Source organism: Oncorhynchus nerka, linkage group LG14 (assembly GCF_034236695.1).
Source record: "Oncorhynchus nerka isolate Pitt River linkage group LG14, Oner_Uvic_2.0, whole genome shotgun sequence".
NCBI lineage: Eukaryota > Metazoa > Chordata > Actinopteri > Salmoniformes > Salmonidae > Oncorhynchus > Oncorhynchus nerka.
Genome location: NC_088409.1, coordinates 23,913,275 through 23,935,057, shown reverse-complemented (window position 1 = coordinate 23,935,057; position 21,783 = coordinate 23,913,275). Strand labels below are relative to the sequence as shown.

General features: G+C 49.6%; 1 protein-coding gene across 1 annotated transcript; it reads right to left on the bottom strand.

Annotated features, from left to right (window-relative positions):
• Window positions 1-1,342: 1,342 nt before the first annotated feature.
• On the bottom strand, window positions 1,343-21,770 carry LOC115124043 (dual specificity protein kinase CLK2-like). The gene is made up of 13 exons (XM_065027794.1): window positions 20,295-21,770; window positions 20,151-20,203; window positions 17,238-19,871; window positions 15,900-15,990; window positions 15,667-15,733; window positions 15,451-15,567; window positions 15,187-15,353; window positions 14,651-14,745; window positions 9,886-10,015; window positions 9,730-9,812; window positions 5,732-5,811; window positions 4,734-4,824; window positions 1,343-1,727 (listed from the first exon to the last, which is right to left on the bottom strand). The coding sequence occupies exons 3-13, from the start codon at window positions 17,295-17,297 to the stop codon at window positions 1,551-1,553; spliced, it is 1,158 nt and encodes a 385-aa protein (XP_064883866.1). The 5' UTR covers window positions 17,298-19,871; window positions 20,151-20,203; window positions 20,295-21,770; the 3' UTR covers window positions 1,343-1,550.
• Between the last annotated feature and the right edge of the window lie 13 nt (window positions 21,771-21,783).

Genomic DNA, 21,783 nt, shown 5'->3' with positions numbered 1-21,783 from the left:
AACCGTACGTTGACTTTCAGACTGAGCTTACGTTCAGCACTGCCTTAAAGCCACCTCTCAGCACTGCCTTAAAGCCACCTCTCAGCACTGCCTTAAAGCCACCTCTCAGCACTGCCTTAACGCCACCTCTCAGCACTGCCTTAAAGCCACCTCTCAGCACTGCCTTAAAGCCACCCTCTCAGCACTGCCTTAAAGCCACCCTCTCAGCACTGCCTTAAAGCCACCTCTCAGCACTGCCAAGGCTGAAGAAAGAAAACTCGTCAAGACTATCTTTTCTCTCTCTCTCTCTTCCTCTCCCTCCCTCCCTCCCTCCCTCCCTCCCTCCCTCCCTCCCTCTCTTCCTCTCTCTCCCTCCCTCCCTCCCTCTCTTCCTCTCTCTCCCTCCCTCCCTCCCTCCCTTGTTCTTCCACTTGCTCTCCCTCACATACCTACAGTATATAGCCTTATGACCATTCTCCCTACTAAGCTTGCAATAAATCAAATTCTGAGGCCAGGGTCCAAATGGAGCACAGGGTGGTGTGTTGGTGTCTGTGTGATTCAGCTAGTAGGATATATATCAGTAGAAGGGTTCATATTATTATAGCACCATAAATAAACGGTTTATTCAAGTCATTCCACCAATATCTCCAGTTAGTGTTACAAAAATAAATGTGTGTGTGTGTGTGTGTGTGTGTGTGTGTGTGTGTGTGTGTGTGTGTGTGTGTGTGTGTGTGTGTGTGTGTGTGTGTGTGTGTGTGTGTGTGTGTTGTAGGGAGCAATGAGCCCATCTGTGCAAATGCAACATTATTATAGATTAATAAACAGTTTATACAACTCATAAACAAAAGTGTCAACAACTATCTCCAGTTACAGCGTCGTTACAAAAATAAAACTGTAATAGATAGAGAGAGAGAGTGTGTGTGTGTGTGTGTGTGTGTGTGTGTGTGTGTGTGTGTGTGTGTGTGTGTGTGTGTGTGTGTGTGTGTGTGTGTGTGTGTGTGTGTGTGTGTGTGTGTGTGTAATGTTATGCTGCAGTTAAAACAGTGTGCTCTACATACATAATGCATGTATCACTGCCACTAGGCCCGCCTCCACTGTGCAGCGAAGCTATCAATCAGCATAAGGACACTGCCAATCAAACCACAGGAGATTGGTTGCACCATAATTAGGGATGAGCAAAATGAGGGGAGGGGAGGAGATGGAGGGGAGGAGGGATGGAGCAAAATGAGTAGAATGATATCAAATACATCAAACACCTGGTTTGATGCCATTCCATTCACTCCGTTCCAGCCATTATTATGAGCCTGTCCTCCCCTCTGCAGCCTCCACTGAATCAACCCCTGAAGGGAAGTGACAGACTCTCTCCATTCCATTTTTTATGTTAAAGGTGGAGAATGATACATTTGCCCCAGACACTGAGGTCAGATTAGCCTATTTCCCTCATAATACACAGGGATTCCGGACACCAGTTTGTCACAAAGCACAACTTCCTGACAGATTACAATGGCACGTTGTATGACATGGTTGGGCTGTCCTTCATCACATCCATGTCAAGGGTTAAAGGTCAGTGGTCATCGGCAGATGTTCCGGGTGCTCTCCCAGGCCTTGCTGCCCCTACGGAGTGGTAGGTAGAAGGGATGGAGGAGGGCGGAGGAGAGAGAGAGGCGTTTGGAGGGCTCGTACTCCAGCATCTTCTCCAACAGGTCAAAGAACTGATGATGCTCCTTAGCTTCTGATAACCGGTATCTCTGAAGTAGAGAGAGAGAGAGAGAGAGAGAGAGAGAGAGAGAGAGAGAGAGAGAGAGAGAGAGAGAGAGAGGAGAGAGAGAGAGAGAGGAGGGGTTCAATTAACACAAAGACATCAATAAGGATCATGTATTTTCTCTGAAGTTATCTAAGGTATCTATGTACAGTCTCAGGTTAGAGGGTATCTTCAGGTGTCAAGTATCTAAGGCATCTACACTACCGTTCAAAAGTTTGGGGTCACTTAGAAATGTCCTTGTTCTTGAAAGAAAAGCACATTTTTTGTCCATTAAAATAACATCAAATTGATCAGAAATACAGTGTTGACATTATTAACGTTGTAAATTATTATTGTAGATGGAAACGGCTGATTTTTGATGGAATATCTACATAGGCGTACAGAGGCCCATTATCAGCACCATCACTCCTGTGTTCCAATGGCACGTTGTGTTAGCTAATCCAAGTTTATCATTTTAAAAGGCTACTTGATCATTAGAAAACCCTTTTGCAATTATGTTAACACAGCTGAAAACTGTAGTTCTGATTAAAGAAGCAATAAGACTGGCCTTCTTTAGACTAGTTGAGTGTCTGGAGCATCAGCATTTGTGGGTTCTCGATTACAGGCTCAAAAGGGCCAGAAACAAAGACTTTTCTTCTGAAACACGTCAGTCTATTCTTGTTCTGAGAAATGAAGGCTATTCCATGCAAGAAATTGCCAAGAAACTGAAGATCTTGTACAATGCTGTGTACTACTCCCTTCACAGAACAGCACAAAATGGCTCTAACCAGAATAGAAAGAGGAGTGGGAGGCCCCGGTGCACAACTGAGCAAGAGGACAAGTACATTAGAGTGTCTAGTTTGAGAAACAAACGCCTCAAAAGTCCTCAACTGGCAGATGCATTAAATAGTATCTGCAAAACACCAGTCTCAACATCAACAGTGAAGAGGCGACTCTAGAATGCTGGCCTTCTAGGCAGAGTTGCAAAGAAAAAGCCATATCTCAGACTGGCCAATAAGAAGAAAAGATTAAGAACGGCAAAAGAACACAGAACCTGGACAGAGGAACTCTGCCTAGAAGGTCAGCATCCCGGAGTCGCCTCCTCACTGTTGACGGGTGTCTTTAGGTGCCAAGTATCTAAGGCTTTACCAGTCCAGTCTCAGGTTAGAGTGTCTTTATCTCAGGGGTAACTTACCCATAGAGGTTTAATGTGGTCTGTGACGTATCGTCCTGCCTTGGAGTTATCGTTCCAGTCTAGTCTCAGGTTAGAGTGTCTTTATCTCAGGGGTAACTTACCCATAGAGGTTTAATGTGGTCTGTGACGTATCGTCCTGCCTTGGAGTTATCGTACCAGTCTAGTCTCAGGTTAGAGTGTCTTTATCTCAGGGGTAACTTACCCATAGAGGTTTAATGTGGTCTGGGACGTATCGTCCTGCCTTGGAGTTATCGTTCCAGTCTAGTCTCAGGTTAGAGTGTCTTTATCTCAGGGGTAACTTACCCATAGAGGTTTAATGTGGTCTGTGACGTATCGTCCTGCCTTGGAGTTATCGTTCCAGTCTAGTCTCAGGTTAGAGTGTCTTTATCTCAGGGGTAACTTACCCATAGAGGTTTAATGTGGTCTGTGACGATCGTCCTGCCTTGGAGTTATCGTTCCAGTCTAGTCTCAGGTTAGAGTGTCTTTATCTCAGGGGTAACTTACCCATAGAGGTTTAATGTGGTCTGTGACGTATCGTCCTGCCCTGGAGTTATCGTTCCAGTCTAGTCTCAGGTTAGAGTGTCTTTATCTCAGGGGTAACTTTACCCATAGAGGTTTAATGTGGTCTGTGACGTATCGTCCTGCCTTGGAGTTATCGTTCCAGTCTAGTCTCAGGTTAGAGTGTCTTTATCTCAGGGGTAACTTACCCATAGAGGTTTAATGTGGTCTGTGACGTATCGTCCTGCCCTGGAGTTATCGTTCCAGTCTAGTCTCAGGTTAGAGTGTCTTTATCTCAGGGGTAACTTACCCATAGAGGTTTAATGTGGTCTGTGACGTATCGTCCTGCCTTGGAGTTATCGTTCCAGTCTAGTCTCAGGTTAGAGTGTCTTTATCTCAGGGGTAACTTACCCATAGAGGTTTAATGTGGTCTGTGACGTATCGTCCTGCCTTGGAGTTATCGTTCCAGTCTAGTCTCAGGTTAGAGTGTCTTTATCTCAGGGGTAACTTACCCATAGAGGTTTAATGTGGTCTGTGACGTATCGTCCTGCCCTGGAGTTATCGTACCAGACTAGTCTCAGGTTAGAGTGTCTTTATCTCAGGGGTAACTTACCCATAGAGGTTTAATGTGGTCTGTGACGTATCGTCCTGCCTTGGAGTTATCGTTCCAGTCTAGTCTCAGGTTAGAGTGTCTTTATCTCAGGGGTAACTTACCCATAGAGGTTTAATGTGGTCTGTGACGTATCGTCCTGCCTTGGAGTTATCGTTCCAGTCTAGTCTCAGGTTAGAGTGTCTTTATCTCAGGGGTAACTTACCCATAGAGGTTTAATGTGGTCTATGACGTATCATCCTGCCTTGGAGTTATCGTTCCAGTCTAGTCTCAGGTTAGAGTGTCTTTATCTCAGGGGTAACTTACCCATAGAGGTTTAATGTGGTCTGTGACGTATCGTCCTGCCTTGGAGTTATCGTTCCAGTCTAGTCTCAGGTTAGAGTGTCTTTATCTCAGGGGTAACTTACCCATAGAGGTTTAATGTGGTCTGTGACGTATCATCCTGCCTTGGAGTTATCGTACCAGTCTAGTCTCAGGTTAGAGTGTCTTTATCTCAGGGGTAACTTACCCATAGAGGTTTAATGTGGTCTGTGACGTATCGTCCTGCCTTGGAGTTATCGTACCAGTCTAGTCTCAGGTTAGAGTGTCTTTATCTCAGGGGTAACTTACCCATAGAGGTTTAATGTGGTCTGTGACGTATCGTCCTGCCTTGGAGTTATCGTTCCAGTCTAGTCTCAGGTTAGAGTGTCTTTATCTCAGGGGTAACTTACCCATAGAGGTTTAATGTGGTCTGTGACGTATCGTCCTGCCTTGGAGTTATCGTTCCAGTCTAGACGCCTGCAATGAAAATACTTCTGCTTCCTGAAAGGACAAATCACACAAAGTGTATACTATGTGTGTCTGTGAGGAGTGTGTCTGTGAGGAGTGTGTATGTGTGTCTGTGAGGAGTGTGTCTGTGAGGAGTGTGTATGTGTGTCTGTGAGGAGTGTGTCTGTGAGGAGTGTGTCTGTGAGGAGTGTGTATGTGTGTCTGTGAGGAGTGTGTATGTGTGTCTGTGAGGAGTGTGTATGTGTGTCTGTGAGGAGTGTGTATGTGTGTCTGTGAGGAGTGTGTCTGTGAGGAGTGTGTCTATGAGGAGTGTGTATGTGTGTCTGTGAGGAGTGTGTATGTGTGTCTGTGAGGAGTGTGTATGTGTGTCTGTGAGGAGTGTGTCTGTGAGGAGTGTGTCTATGAGGAGTGTGTATGTGTGTCTGTGAGGAGTGTGTATGTGTGTCTGTGAGGAGTGTGTATGTGTGTCTGTGAGGAGTGTGTATGTGTGTCTATGAGGAGTGTGTATGTGTGTCTATGAGGAGTGTGTATGTGTGTCTATGCGGAGTGTGTATGTGTGTCTGTGAGGAGTGTGTATGTGTGTCTATGAGGAGTGTGTATGTGTGTCTGTGAGGAGTGTGTATGTGTGTCTGTGAGGAGTGTGTATGTGTGTCTGTGAGGAGTGTGTATGTGTGTCTGTGAGGAGTGTGTATGTGTATGTGTCTGTGAGGAGTGTGTATGTGTGTCTATGAGGAGTGTGTATGTGTGTCTATGAGGAGTGTGTATGTGTGTCTATGAGGAGTGTGTATGTGTGTCTGTGAGGAGTGTGTATGTGTATGTGTGTTTAGGAGGAGTGTGCATGTGTGTCTATGAGGAGTGTGTTTGTGTGTCTGTGAGGAGTGTGTTTGTGTGTCTGTGAGGAGTGTGTATGTGTGTGTGTGTAACTGTCATAATGTGTTACCTGGTCTTGCAGATCATCGTAGAGGGGAGAGGTCCCCGTACTCTCTCCATCATGGCCAGGTGCTCCTGGTTGTCATGGGTCTGAGACAAACACAAACACTGGTCAGCAGAAGCTATAAACTCCCAACTTAGTTCACTTTCACTTGTATCACACAAACAACAAACACACACACAGTCTTTTGTAACTAACATTGTGGGGACACACAATTCAGTCCCATTCAAAATCCTGTTTTCCCTAAACCCTGACCCCTAACCGTAACTCTAACCCCAAAACCTAACCTGAACACTAACTTTAATCCTAACCCTCGCTCATAACCCTTAAACTAAGACAGCTTCCGGCGCCGACAGAGATGGCCGCCTCGCTTCGCGTTCCTAGGAAACTATGCAGTTTTTTGTTTTTTTACTTTTTAATGTTATTTCTTACATTAGTACCCCAGGTCATCTTAGGTTTCATTACATACAGTCGAGAAGAACTACTGAATATAAGATCAGCGTCAACTCACCATCAGTACGACCAAGAATATGTTTTTCGCGACGCGGATCCTGTGTTCTGCCTTACAAACAGGACAACGGAATGGATCCCATGAAGCGACCCAAAAAAAAACGACCCCGAAAAAGAGGGAAACGAGGCGGTCTTCTGGTCAGACTCCGGAGACGGGCACACCGTGCACCACTCCCTAGCATTCTTCTTGCCAATGTCCAGTCTCTTGACAACAAGGTTGATGAAATCCGAGCACGGGTAGCATTCCAGAGGGACATCAGAGACTGTAACGTTCTTTGCTTCACGGAAACATGGCTCACTGGAGAGACGCTATCCGAGGCGGTGCAGCCAACGGGTTTCTCCACGCATCGCGCCGACAGAAACAAACATCTTTCTGGTAAGAAGAGGGGCGGGGGCGTATGCCTTATGACTAACGAGACATGGTGTGATGAAAGAAATATACAGGAACTCAAATCCTTCTGTTCACCTGATTTAGAATTCCTCACAATCAAATGTCGACCGCATTATCTACCAAGAGAATTCTCTTCGATTATAATCACAGCCGTATATATCCCCCCCCAAGCAGACACATCGATGGCTCTGAACGAACTTTATTTAACTCTTTGCAAACTGGAAACCATTTATCCGGAGGCTGCATTCATTGTAGCTGGGGATTTTAACAAGGCTAATCTGAAAACAAGACTCCCTAAATTTTATCAGCATATCGATTGCGCAACCAGGGGTGGAAAAACCTTGGATCATTGTTACTCTAACTTCCGCGACGCATATAAGGCCCTGCCCCGCCCCCCTTTCGGAAAAGCTGACCACGACTTCATTTTGTTGATCCCTGCCTACAGACAGAAACTAAAACAAGAGGCTCCCACGCTGAGGTCTGTCCAACGCTGGTCCGACCAAGCTGACTCCACACTCCAAGACTGCTTCCATCACGTGGACTGGGATATGTTTCGTATTGCGTCAGATAACAATAGTGACGAATACGCTGATTCGGTGTGCGAGTTCATTAGAACGTGCGTTGAAGATGTCGTTCCCATAGCAACGATTAAAACATTCCCTAACCAGAAACCGTGGATTGATGGCAGCATTCGCGTGAAACTGAAAGCGCGAACCACTGCTTTTAATCAGGGCAAGGTGTCTGGTAACATGACCGAATACAAACAGTGCAGCTATTCCTCCGCAAGGCTATCAAACAAGCTAAGCGTCAGTACAGAGACAAAGTAGAATCTCAATTCAACGGCTCAGACACAAGAGGCATGTGGCAGGGTCTACAGTCAATCACGGACTACAGGAAGAAATCCAGCCCAGTCACGGACCAGGATGTCTTGCTCCCAGGCAGACTAAATAACTTTTTTGCCCGCTTTGAGGACAATACAGTGCCACTGACACGGCCTGCAACGAAAACATGCAGTCTCCTTCACTGCAGCCGAGGTGAGTAAGACATTTAAACGTGTTAACCCTCGCAAGGCTGCAGGCCCAGACGGCATCCCCAGCCGCGCCCTCAGAGCATGCGCAGACCAGCTGGCCGGTGTGTTTACGGACATATTCAATCAATCCCTATACCAGTCTGCTGTTCCCACATGCTTCAAGAGGGCCACCATTGTTCCTGTTCCCAAGAAAGCTAAGGTAACTGAGCTAAACGACTACCGCCCCGTAGCACTCACTTCCGTCATCATGAAGTACTTTGAGAGACTAGTCAAGGACCATATCACCTCCACCCTACCTGACACCCTAGACCCACTCCAATTTGCTTACCGCCCAAATAGGTCCACAGACGATGCAACCTCAACCACACTGCACACTGCCCTAACCCATCTGGACAAGAGGAATACCTATGTGAGAATGCTGTTCATCGACTACAGCTCGGCATTCAACACCATAGTACCCTCCAAGCTCGTCATCAAGCTCGAGACCCTGGGTCTCGACCCCGCCCTGTGCAACTGGGTACTGGACTTCCTGACGGGCCGCCCCCAGGTGGTGAGGGTAGGCAACAACATCTCCTCCCCGCTGATCCTCAACACTGGGGCCCCACAAGGGTGCGTTCTGAGCCCTCTCCTGTACTCCCTGTTCACCCACGATTGCGTGGCCACGCACGCCTCCAACTCAATCATCAAGTTTGCGGACGACACAACAGTGGTAGGCTTGATTACCAACAACGACGAGACGGCCTACAGGGAGGAGGTGAGGGCCCTCGGAGTGTGGTGTCAGGAAAATAACCTCACACTCAACGTCAACAAAACTAAGGAGATGATTGTGGACTTCAGGAAACAGCAGAGGGAACACCCCCCTATCCACATCGATGGAACTGTAATGGAGAGGGTAGCAAGTTTTAAGTTCCTCGGCATACACATCACAGACAAACTGAATTGGTCCACTCACACAGACAGCATCGTGAAGAAGGCGCAGCAGCGCCTCTTCAACCTCAGGAGGCTGAAGAAATTCGGCTTGTCACCAAAAGCACTCACAAACTTCTACAGATGCACAATCGAGAGCATCCTGGCGGGCTGTATCACCGCCTGGTACGGCAACTGCTCCGCCCTCAACCGTAAGGCTCTCCAGAGGGTAGTGAGGTCTGCACAACGCATCACCGGGGGCAAACTACCTGCCCTCCAGGACACCTACACCACCCAATGTTACAGGAAGGCCATAAAGATCATCAAGGACATCAACCACCCGAGCCACTGCCTGTTCACCCCGCTATCATCCAGAAGGCGAGGTCAGTACAGGTGCATCAAAGCTGGGACCGAGAGACTGAAAAACAGCTTCTATCTCAAGGCCATCAGACTGTTAAACAGCCACCACTAACATTGAGTGGCTGCTGCCAACACACTGACACTGACTCAACTCCAGCCACTTTAATAATGGGAATTGATGGGAAATTATGTAAATATATCACTAGCCACTTTAAACAATGCTACCTTATATAATGTTACTTACCCTACATTATTCATCTCATATGCATACGTATATACTGTACTCTATATCATCGACTGCATCCTTATGTAATACATGTATCACTAGCCACTTTAACTATGCCACTTTGTTTACATACTCATCTCATATGTATATAATGTACTCGATACCATCTACTGTATCTTGCCTATGCTGCTCTGTACCATCACTCATTCATATATCCTTATGTACATATTCTTTATCCCCTTACACTGTGTATAAGACAGTAGTTTTGGAATTGTTAGTTAGATTACTTGTTGGTTATTACTGCATTGTCGGAACTAGAAGCACAAGCATTTCGCTACACTCGAATTAACATCTGCTAACCATGTGTATGTGACAAATAAAATTAGATTTGATTTGATTTGAACTAACGCTAACTCCTAACCCTAACTCTAACCCTAACCCCCCGAGAAATAGCATTTGACCTTGTGGGGACTAGCAAAATGTCCCCAGTTGGTCAAATTTGTATTTGTTTACTATTCTTGTAGGGACTTCTGGTCCCCACAAGTATAGTTAAACATGTCCACACACACACGTCCACACAGTACCTGATATAGGGTGAAGCCTTCATAGTACTCAAACAGGATGCAGCCGATACTCCAGACATCACACGGATGACTCCAGCCCAGCTCTGAGTTGGAACAGTAACACATGTTCAGCTAGCCAATAGTCCAAGATTAGAGTGTGTGATGTGTGTAGGTTACCCAGAATAACTTCAGGAGCACGGTAGTGGCGTGTAGATATGATGGTGCTGTGGTGTTCGTGGTCAAACGTGGCACTGCCAAAATCCACCAGCCTTACTGTTGTATCCTTCACTTTCCTCTCATCCCGCTTCTAAGACAGCGAGAGAAATAGAGGTGGGGGCAGAGAGAGGGGGGGAACAGAGAGGGGGGGCAGAAAGAGAGGGGGGGTGGGTGGAGAAGAAGACAAGAAGAAAGGAGGGGAAAGGAAGATACAGGCATTTTATCAATTAGATTTGCTCACCTTCTTCGTCCTCTATGCTTCGTCCTCTCTCCTCCGCCTCTCTCCTCCGTCCTCTCTCCTCCGCCCTCTCTCCTCCGCCCTCTCTCCTCCGCCCTCTCTCCTCCGCCCTCTCTCCTCCGTCCTCTCTCCTCCGTCCTCTCTCCTCGGTCCTCCCTCCTCGGTCCTCCCTCCTCCCTCCTCTCTCCTCCCTCCTCTCTCCTCCGCCCTCTCTCCTCCGCCCTCTCTCCTCCGTCCTCTCTCCTCCGTCCTCTCTCCTCCGTCCTCCCTCTCTCCTCCGCCCTCTATCCTCCGCCCTCTCTCCTTCATCCTCTCTCCTCCGTCCACTATCCTCCGTCCACTATCCTCCGTCCTCTCTCCTTCGTCCTCTCTCCTTCGTCCTCCCTCCTCCACCCTCCCTCCACGGTCCGCCCTCTATCCTCCGCCCTCTCTCCTCCGCCCTCTCTCCTCCGCCCTCTCTCCTCCGCCCTCTATCCTCCGTCCTCCGCCCCCTATCCTCCGCCCTCTTTCCTCCGCCCTCTTTCCTCCGCCCTCTATCCTCCGTCCTCTCTCCTCCGCCCTCTTTCCTCCGCCCTCTATCCTCCGCCCTCTATCCTCCGTCCCCTCTCTCCTCCGCCCTCTCTCCTCCGCCCTCTCTCCTCCGCCCTCTATCCTCCGCCCTCTCTCCTTCATCCTCTCTCCTTCACCCTCTCTCCTCAGTCCACTATCCTCCGTCCTCTCTCCTTCGTCCTCTCTCCTCCGCCCTCTGTCCTCCGTCCTCCGTCCTCCGCCCTCCATCCTCCGCCCTCTATCCTCCGCCCTCTATCCTCCGCCCTCTATCCTCCGCCCTCTCTCCTCCGCCCTCTCTCCTCCGCCCTCTCTCCTCCGCCCTCTCTCCTTCGTCCTCTCTCCTTCGTCCTCTATCCTCCGCCCTCTATCCTCCGCCTCTATCCTCCGCCCTCTATCCTCCGCCCTCTCTCCCTCGTCCACTATCCTCCGCCCTCTATCCTACGCCCTCTATCCTACGCCCTCTATCCTCCGCCCTCTATCCTCCGTCCTCCGCCCCCTATCCTCCGCCCTCCATCCTCCGCCCTCTCTCCTCCGCCCTCTCTCCTCCGTCCTCTATCCTCCGTCCTCTCTCCTCCGTCCTCTCTCCTCCGCCCTCTCTCCTCCACCCTCCCTCCTCGGTCCGCCCTCTATCCTCCGTCCTCTCTCCTCCGCCCTCTTTCCTCCGCCCTCTATCCTCCGCCCTCTATCCTCCGCCCTCTATCCTCCGCCCTCTCTCCTCCGCCCTCTATCCTCCGCCCTCTCTCCTCCGCCCTCTCTCCTCCGCCCTCTCTCCTCCGCCCTCTCTCCTTCGTCCTCTCTCCTTCGTCCTCTATCCTCCGCCCTCTATCCTCCGCCTCTATCCTCCGCCCTCTATCCTCCGCCCTCTCTCCCTCGTCCACTATCCTCCGCCCTCTCTCCTCCGCCCTCTATCCTCCGCCCTCTATCCTCCGCCCTCTATCCTCCGTCCTCCGCCCCCTATCCTCCGCCCTCCTCCTCCGCCCTCCATCCTCCGCCCTCTCTCCTCAGCCCTCTCTCCTCCGTCCTCTCTCCTTCGTCCTCTCTCCTTCGTCCTCTATCCTCCGCCCTCTATCCTCCGCCTCTATCCTCCGCCCTCTATCCTCCGCCCTCTCTCCTCGTCCACTATCCTCCGCCTCTATCCTACGCCCTCTATCCTACGCCCCCTATCCTCCGCCCTCTTTCCTCCGCCCTCTATCCTCCGCCCTCTATCCTCCGTCCTCTCTCCTCCGCCCTCTCTCCTCCGCCCTCTATCCTCTGCCCTCTATCCTCCGTCCTCTCTCCTTCGCCCTCTCTCCTCCGCCCTCTCTCCTCCGCCCTCTATCCTCCGCCCTCTCTCCCTCGTCCACTATCCTCCGCCCTCTCTCCTCCGCCCTCTCTCCTCCGCCCTCTCTCCTCCGCCCTCTATCCTCCGTCCTCCGCCCCCTATCCTCCGCCCTCTCTCCTTCATCCACTCTCCTTCATCCTCTCTCCTCAGTCCACTATCCTCCGTCCTCTCTCCTTCGTCCTCTCTCCTTCGTCCTCTCTCCTCCGCCCTCTCTCCTCCGCCCCCTCTCCTCCGTCCTATATCCTCTCTCCTCCGCCCTCTCTCCTCCGCCCTCTCTCCTTCATCCTCTCTCCTTCATCCTCTCTCCTCAGTCCACTATCCTCCGTCCTCTCTCCTTCGTCCTCTCTCCTTCGTCCTCTCTCCTTCGTCCTCTCTCCTCCGCCCTCTATCCTCCGCCCTCTCTCCTTCATCCTCTCTCCTTCATCCTCTCTCCTTCATCCTCTCTCCTTCATCCTCTCTCCTCAGTCCACTATCCTCCGCCCTCTCTCCTCCGCCCTCCCTCCTCGGTCCGCCCTCTATCCTCCGCCCTCTATCCTCCGCCCTCTCTCCTCCGCCCTCTCTCCTCCGCCCTCTCTCCTCCGCCCTCTATCCTCCGCCCTCTATCCTCCGCCCTCTCTCCTCCGCCCTCTATCCTCCGCCTTCTCTCCTCCGCCCTCTATCCTCCGCCCTCTATCCTCCGTCCTCCGTCCTCCGTCCTCCGTCCTCCGCCCTCCATCCTCCGCCCTCTCTCCTCCGTCCTCTATCCTCTCTCCTCCGCCCTCTCTCCTCCGCCCTCTCTCCTCCCTCGCCCTCTCTCCTCCGCCCTCTATCCTCTCTCCTCCGCCCTCTCTCCTCCGCCCTCTCTCCTTCATCCTCTCTCCTCAGTCCACTATCCTCCGTCCTCTCTCCTTCGTCCTCTCTCCTTCGTCCTCTCTCCTTCGTCCTCTCTCCTCCGCCCTCTCTCCTCCGCCCTCTCTCCTCCGCCCTCTCTCCTCCGCCCTCTCTCCTCCGCCCTCTATCCTCCGCCCTCTCTCCTCCGCCCTCTCTCCTCCGCCCTCTCTCCTTCATCCTCTCTCCTTCATCCTCTCTCCTCAGTCCACTATCCTCCGTCCTCTCTCCTTCGTCCTCTCTCCTTCGTCCTCTCTCCTCCGCCCTCTATCCTCCGCCCTCTCTCCTTCATCCTCTCTCCTTCATCCTCTCTCCTCAGTCCACTATCCTCCGTCCTCTCTCCTTCGTCTTCTCTCCTTCATCCTCTCTCCTCAGTCCACTATCCTCCGTCCTCTGTCCTTCGTCCTCTCTCCTCCGCCCTCCCTCCTCCGCCCTCCCTCCTCCGCCCTCCCTCCCTCCGCCCCTCCCTCCTCGGTCCGCCCTCTATCCTCCACCCTCTATCCTCCACCTCTATCCTCCGCCCTCTATCCTCCGCCCTCTCTCCTCCGCCCTCTCTCCTCCGCCCTCTATCCTCCGCCCTCCGCCCTCTATCCTCCGCCCTCTCTCCTCCGCCCTCTCTCCTCCGCCCTCTCTCCTCAGTCCACTATCCTCCGTCCTCTCTCCTTCGTCCACTCTCCTTCGTCCTCTCTCCTCCGCCCTCTATCCTCCGCCCTCTATCCTCCGCCCTCTCTCCTCCGCCCTCTCTCCTTCATCCTCTCTCCTCAGTCCACTATCCTCCGTCCTCTCTTCTTCGTCCTCTCTCCTTCGTCCTCTCTCCTCCGCCCTATATCCTCCGCCCTCTCTCCTTCATCTTCTCTCCTCAGTCCACTATCCTCCGTCCTCTCTCCTTCGTCCTCTCTCCTTCGTCCTCTCTCCTCTGCCCTCCCTCCTCCGCCCTCCCTCCTCGGTCCGCCCTCTATCCTCCGCCCTCTATCCTCCGCCCTCTATCCTCCGCCCTCTATCCTCCGCCCTCTATCCTCCGCCCTCTCTCCTCCGTCCTCTATCCTCCGTCCACTATCCTCCGTCCTCTCTCCTTCGTCCTCTCTCCTTCGTCCTCTCTCCTCCGCCCTCCCTCCTCCGCCCTCCCTCCTCGGTCCGGCCTCTATCCTCCGCCCTCTATCCTCCGCCCTCTCTCCTCCGCCCTCTCTCCTCCGCCCTCTCTCCTCCGTCCTCTATCCTCCGCCCTCTATCCTCCGCCCTCTATCCTCCGCCCTCTATCCTCCGCCCTCTATCCTCCGCCCTCTATCCTCCGTCCTCTATCCTCCGTCCTCTATCCTCCGTCCTCTATCCTCCGTCCTCTATCCTCCGCCCTCTCTCCTCCGCCCTCTCTCCTCCGCCAATTATCCGCCAATTATTAATTATTTTCTCCTCTGACAAAACCAAACCTGATTCAAATGGGGTGTGGTATATTTCAAATGGGGTGTGGTATATTTCAAATGGGGTGTGGTATATTTCAAATGGGATGTGGCAGAAGTCAAAACTCTTCTGCAGTAGGATACTGTAGACATGAGTGTCCTCAATGAAAAGTGGCTATCGAGGAGGGGACGACACTCTTCTTTGCCTACTAATAAATTGACACACTCATCAGTTTCCGGGTCACAGATGAGAGAGGACAGAGGACGGTCTTTTGCCCAAAGGAGAAACCCCCAGATACAGCGTAGGTAAAGAAGAGAGTGATGAAGGAAGGATAAAGCCCTCCCCCTCCCTCTCACCTTCTCAGCGTTGTAAGTGATGGTGTAGTCAGAGTTGACAAACAGGATGTTCTCAGGTTTGAGGTCAGTGTGGGTCAGCTTGTTGATATGGAGAACTGCAGAGGGAAACAGATGCATCCATCATGATGAAACCTGGACAACCAAGGTGAAACTGCCCAGCGTTGCACTTGCTGCCCATAGTTCCTCTACAGTATGTAGTAGACCAGCGGTATTCAACTCTGACCCTACGACGTCCGGAGCCTGCTGATTTTCTGTTCTACCTGATACTTAATTGCTCTAAATCAGTCCCTGATTAGAGCGGAACAATGAAAAAAACAGTGGAACTGGCTTTGAGGCCCAGAGTTGAGTTTTAGGCTTGTAGACTGAGCTACATCAATGAAACAGCGCCCTCTTCTGGTCAAAGAGACCAATACCAGACACGAAACAATCCCTGGTAAGTAATGTCATATAGTCTATGGAAGTAGTCACCACCAACCCTGGTTCTGAGAGCTACCAGCATGCACATGGGCATACATATATGTGTGTGACACACTCACAGTTGACAGCGAGGCAGATCTGGTAGGCCATCTGGCGGATGTGATCCATACAATACGGCAGGAAGTTGTTCTCCTTCAGGAAGTCAAAGGTGCTGAGGGCTAGCAGCTCCATGGAGATACACACATGACCATGGTAGTCAAACCAGTCCAGCATCTGAACACATTGACTGAGAGCGAGAGAGGGGGGGGGGAAGTAAAGAGAAAGCCACAGAAAGTGAGGGAAACAACTTCTCAAACTTTCTACTGGTCCATCAGACTCCGTACTGTTTGTTGTGTGGGTCTTTCTCGTTGATTTTCTCCAGGACATTGATCTCCAGTTTAGCAGCTTGTCTGTACTTCTCCATGTTCTTAATGATCTTCAGAGCTACACGTGCCCCAGCCCTGAGAGAGAGACAGAGAGAACAGCTAGCTAACAACCAGCACACGCTCCACCTGATGCTCTATGAGTGTGCATGTGTATTTTATAAATGCCTCTCATACCTGCGCCGGTCCACACACGTCACCACCTTTCCAAAGGTGCCCTCTCCCAACAGACTGATAACCTCATCTGATGGGGAAGATGAAGAGATGGAGGCATGGGGATTCAATTAAAGACTGGGAAGTAGAGGAGTCTCTTTTATGAGAGGGCTCGAAAACATTCACCTATCATGTATTTTCAATGTGTGAAGACTAGAGGATAGTGGGAGGGACTAGTAGATGTAAATATAGCCTACATCTCTCTTGTAGAACGTCTCCATTCTGGTAGGCCAGGTGACCATCATCAGGGGCCTTCTCATTCTTCTCTGGCCCCTCACTGCTGCTCCGCTAGGGGTCAGAGGTCAGGGGTTTAGAGGGGACAACAGGGCAAAAGTCGTCAGCATAGTTGGACTGAGCCTCTCAATAACACACACACACAGCTGACATAACAGCTGCTTAATAATCTAAAATGCTTGTAAGCTGAGGACTAGTGTTGCAAGCCCCCGATGATGTTATCCAATTCCACAGGCTCCTCCTAACTCTTTAAGAAAACAGTCCATTCCTGATGAATGTAATGACTTGGGACTGCCACCTGGAACTGAACTGGTGAACTGAACTGCACTTAAACAGAGTATGCACTAGTGGACTATGTCAGTAGTGGACTATGTTATCTGTACATACAGTAGAGTGGCGCCCTTAACCCCCTCCTGTCCTGTCCTGGTATTACGGGCCTAAATGAGAAATGTCAAGTGACTGGCTGGCCTACATGGGGCAGCTCTGTGACTATTTCCATCTACATTCTAAGACTGTTATTAATATCAGAACATCACAAGGAGAAAGAGGGAGCGAGAGAGAAAGAGAGAGAGTGCTGAGAGAAAGAGGGAGCGAAAGAGAGAGAGTGCTGAGAGAAAGAGAGCCAGAGAGAAAGAGAGAGAGTGCTGAGAGAAAGAGGGAGCGAAAGAGAGAGAGTGCTGAGAGAAAGAGAGCCAGAGAGAAAGAGAGAGAGTGCTGAGAGAAAGAGGGAGCGAAAGAGAGAGAGTGCTGAGAGAAAGAGGGAGCGAGAGAGAAAGAGAGAGTGCTGAGAGAAAGAGAGAGCCAGAGAGAAAGAGAGAGAGTGCTGAGAGAAAGAGGGAGCGAGAGAGAAAGAGAGAGCCAGAGAGAAAGAGAGAGAGTGCTGAGAGAAAGAGGGAGCGAGAGAGAAAGAGAGAGAGTGCTGAGAGAAAGAGGGAGCGATAGAGAAAGAGAGAGAGTGCTGAGAGAAAGAGAGAGCCAGAGAGAAAGAGAGAGAGTGCTGACTTAGAGGGTGGCTTAGAGACTGAATGAACACACACACACAGACTCTCTCTCTCTCTATGAGTTGTGGTAGAGAGGCAGAACACAGGTAGAGAGAGTGAAGGGTTGCCAGGAATAAAACTGAGCTGTATCAAACTTCACAAAACACAACTAAATGAATTCAAACATTAAGAAAAAGGCAGTGAACATATGAACAGTGCATAGCAGAGGAAAGGAGGGGAGGGGAGAGAGAAGGAAAGGAGACGATGGAAGAGAGAAGCAGACGAGGAGGAAGAGGAGGGAAGAGGCAGATGGATACTCACAGAGAGGCAGAGACAGTCCAGGAAGCTCTTATACACAGAGTACAACTCTGTCTTCCCCATAACTCAGAACAGAGAGGGAATTAAGGAGTTAAGGGAAAAGAGGGAGAGGAAGATACAGTGTAGGGAAAGAAGACAGCGAAGAAGGAAGGATAAAGTCCACAAACAGTGAAACAGGAAAAAGAAAGACGACTGAAGAGAGGAGACAGAAACTAATGACAGAGCAAAAAGCAGTGCAGAGGAAGACAAACGAATATAAGAGTGAGGAAGACAGAACAGACAAAAGTCAACAGAGGGAAGAGAAAACAGCAAAAAGAAAAATAGAGTGGCAGAGAAGAGACAAAAGTGAGAGAGTGAAGTACGAATGAAACAAGATGAGAGAAAAAGACAGATTAGATGAACCAATGAAGACAGAACAGAGAAGCAAAGAGACAGAGGAGAAAGTAGATAGGGAAGGAGAGATATGAGAAGGATACAGGAGATTGAGAGAGGGAGAAAGACAGTTGAGACAGACACTAATAATAACCTTTGGTCACACCCCCCAGGGAAAGTCCTGAGACCAGAATCAAGATGTGGAGTGTGTGTGAGTGTACGAGGGGCATATTTAGTTTCCCTCCCTGACACTCCTGTCACCTCCTTAACCCCGGCACTCTGGCATAGTGCTTTTCTACACCTGTCCTCTGTGTATACTGTTGAAGAAAAAATTGTTCCAAGGATCAAGCAGAGCTCATTTTCAAGTTAAGATTTTATTCAAGCAATTACAAGGAAGTTAACTCTCCGGATATACCAGGGAGGAACTTAAACATGTACACATTACTCAGTCATTCATATTCTTCACCTACACAAAGAACTGCTTTCAACGTGGCACCGTCATAGGACGCTACCTTTCCAACAAGTCAGTTTGTCAAATTTCTGCCCTGCTAGAGCTGCCCCGGTCAACAGTAAGTGATGTTATTGTGAAGTGGAAACGTCTAGGAGCAACAACAGCTCAGCCACAAAGTGGCAGGCCACACAAGCACACAGAACGGGACTGCCGAGTGCTGAAGGGTGCAGTGCGTAAAAAGTGTCTGCCCTCAGTTTCAACACTCCCTACTGACTTCCAAACTGCCATGTAGTGCAACTTCTGAAACTTTTATAGGAATAATGTTACCAAGCAGGACTAGACCCATCTCTAAGCTTTACACCAAACCAAGTGGGTGGGCTGACACAAACTCAGGATTGTACCTTTAAAGTTTGCCGTCTGTGTTTGGTGATACTGACCAGCCTGTATGTCGGTTAGTAGATGGATAGGTGTAACAGATCAATATGGGAGCAGTATAGCTTTAATATGCTAAATGGGCTGCTTGTGTTATCATTAAGCAGAGAAAGAATGAAGTGGATGTGATTTACCACTTAAACATTCACTTTAGCATCGTAATTGAGCAATTTCTGATGGAAATGGTCAGTTAAACTGAACTGGACAGTTATTTAATTCTGTCTGTAGTTACATACAATAAATATATTACCACTCTAACCCCCAACGCTGACCCATTGCCTTCCACCCAAACTACTGAGCTGAATAACATTCATCTATATCATAGTAAATACAGTCAAACCACTGAGCTGAATAACATTCATCTATATCATAGTAAATACAGTCAAACTACTGAGCTGAATAACATTCATCTATATCATAGTAAATACAGTCAAACTACTGAGCTGAATAACATTCATCTATATCATAGTAAATACAGTCAAAGTACTGAGCTGAATAACATTCATCAATATCAAAGTAAATACAGTCAAACGTCAACAGAACAGAAGACGTTAAGTCATTTTATTTTAGCGTCATAATGTTTCATGGAATGTCATAACAGATTGGACTTTTTATTACAGCTTTTGTGGTGTTCATCTCACATAGGAAAGAGCAGGAAGTCACTGAAGGAGCTGTGTTTATTAGAATCATCATAGATCCTTTAGCCTGATAAGAGACTCATGTAAACCAAGTCCCCCTCCTCCAGTTCTAGAGTCCCAGAATTGGAGAGATACTGTCACCTTCCGTGACTATTGTACTGTCCATTCCACATTACACCCTGGTCATTCCTGAACAAACCAAAGTCCATGTACTCCTCTCACTGGAGCACTGAAGACCCCTGCATCAGAGGAATAACAGATCAACATGGTCAGTCTCTCAAAGCCACCAGACACTGGAGCACTGAAGACACCTGCATCAGAGGAATAACAGATCAACATGGTCAGTCTCTCAAAGCCACCAGACACTGGAGCACTGAAGACACCTGCATCAGAGGAATAACAGATCAACATGGTCAGTCTCTCAAAGCCACCAGACACTGGAGCACTGAAGACACCTGCATCAGAGGAATAACAGATCAACACTATCAGTCTCTCAAAGCCACCAGACACTGGAGCACTGAAGACACCTGCATCAGAGGAATAACAGATCAACACTATCAGTCTCTCAAAGCCACCAGACACTGGAGCACTGAAGACACCTGCATCAGAGGAATAACAGATCAACACTATCAAGTCTCTCAAAGCCACCAGACACTGGAGCACTGAAACCACCTGCATCAGAGGAATAACAGATCAACATGGTCAGTCTCTCAAAGCCACCAGACACTGGAGCACTGAAGACACCTGCATCAGAGGAATAACAGATCAACACTATCAGTCTCTCAAAGCCACCAGACACTGGAGCAGCCTGTTAGTGATGTTGGACTCTGTCTGTATCTGGTCTCATTGGACATGTGTGTTTATACATGTAGATTGGTGTGTAAACAAGCAGTCGACTACCTGTAGCCGCTTGGGCTGAAATTACTAATATAGGAACAATTTTGGGAACCTGTTCCTTGTCTGATTTGGACCAAATATATAGCATCCTCTTTACATACTGTATTATTTAAATCTCTACATTACCTGCATTCTCTGTCTTCAGCTCTTCTACCTGGCTCTCACTCTGGCCTGCAATCCTACAATATCATACAAAGAAACTGTTGAATTCAACACACCACTACTCTGCTGATTACAGTAATCACATTAGATACAGCTGTCTTACTTTACCTGTGTTCTGTCTCTCCAGTTCCTCCATCTTGTTCTTGTAGAACTGCTGTTCAGTCTTAGTGATACTCAGCTCCACTCTGTTCCACCACCATGTTCCTCAGCTCCACTCTCTGTTCCACCACCATGTTCCTCAGCTCCACTCGCTCTTCCACCACCATGTTCCTCAGCTCCTCTCTCTGTTCCGCCACCATGTTCCTCAGCTCCTCTCTCTGTTCCACCACCATGTTCCTCAGCTCCACTCTTTGTTCCACCACCATGTTCCTCAGCTCCACTCTCTGTTCCACCACCATGTTCCTCAGCTCCTCTCTCTGTTCCACCACCATGTTCCTCAGCTCCACTCTGTTCCACCACAATGTTCCTCAGCTCCACTCTCTGTTCCTCCACCATGTTCCTCAGCTCCACTCTCTGTTCCACCACCATGTTCCTCAGCTCCACTCTCTGTTCCACCACCATGTTCCTCAGCTCCACTCTCTGTTCCTCCACCATGTTCCTCAGCTTCACTCTCTGTTCCACCACCATGTTCCTCAGCTCCACTCTGTTCCACCACCATGTTCCTCAGCTCCACTCTGTTCCACCACCATGTTCCTCAGCTCCACTCTGTTCCACCACCATGTTCCTCAGCTTCACTCTCTGTTCCACCACCATGTTCCTCAGCTCCACTCTGTTCCACCACCATGTTCCTCAGCTTCACTCTCTGTTCCACCACCATGTTCCTCAGCTCCACCACCATGTTCCTCAGCTTCACTCTCTGTTCCACCATGTTCCTCAGCTCCACTCTGTTCCACCACCATGTTCCTCAGCTCCTCTCTCTGTTCCACCACCATGTTCCTCCGCTCCACTCTCTGTTCCACCACCATGTTCCTCAGCTCCACTCTCTGTTCCACCACCATGTTCCTCAGCTTCACTCTCTGTTCCACCACCATGTTCCTCAGCTTCACTCTCTGTTCCACCACCATGTTCCTCAGCTCCACCACCATGTTCCTCAGCTTCACTCTGTTCCACCACCATGTTCCTCAGCTCCTCTCTCTGTTCCACCACCACGTTCCTCAGCTCCACTCTCTGTTCCACCACCATGTTCCTCAGCACCTTCAGCTCAGTCCAGATATCAGGCTGGGTGGTCGACTATTCAGCATCACTCTCCTTGCTCTTTCATCCGTCTCTGTGAGCCTGTTCAGTGATATTCTTCTCTCTGTCCCCTCCACTCTCCCCCTGAGCCCATGTCCCAGACAGACAGTACAGCAACACAAGCCAAGCTACAACACCCCTCAATTTGAAACAATGTCTCTTCAGATTTAATGTAGTCTACTGGGCTCAGTCCCCTTCTTTATACCCACTGGTGTTGTTGACCCAATACATGGAAATTTAACAGGTGTCCTCGTAGAATATTTTGAGAACATAACCAAGGAATGTGTGATATAACAGAACAGGTAAAGATGATTTCTTGGCAGTTGATTCAGATTGTGGGTTGTTTAAGACAGAGATTCACACC

Bases quoted from the DNA above. Each gene is read 5' to 3' on its own strand.
- LOC115124043 (XM_065027794.1), bottom strand. From the start codon at position 17,297: ATGGGGAAGACAGAGTTGTACTCTGTGTATAAGAGCTTCCTGGACTGT. The intron at 9,813-9,885 runs GTAACCTACACA...GTTCCAACTCAG, and splicing joins TGCTCCTGAAGTTATTCTGG to AGCTGGGCTGGAGTCATCCG. The intron at 1,728-4,733 runs GTAAGTTACCCC...TCTCTACTTCAG, and splicing joins ACCACATTAAACCTCTATGG to AGATACCGGTTATCAGAAGC.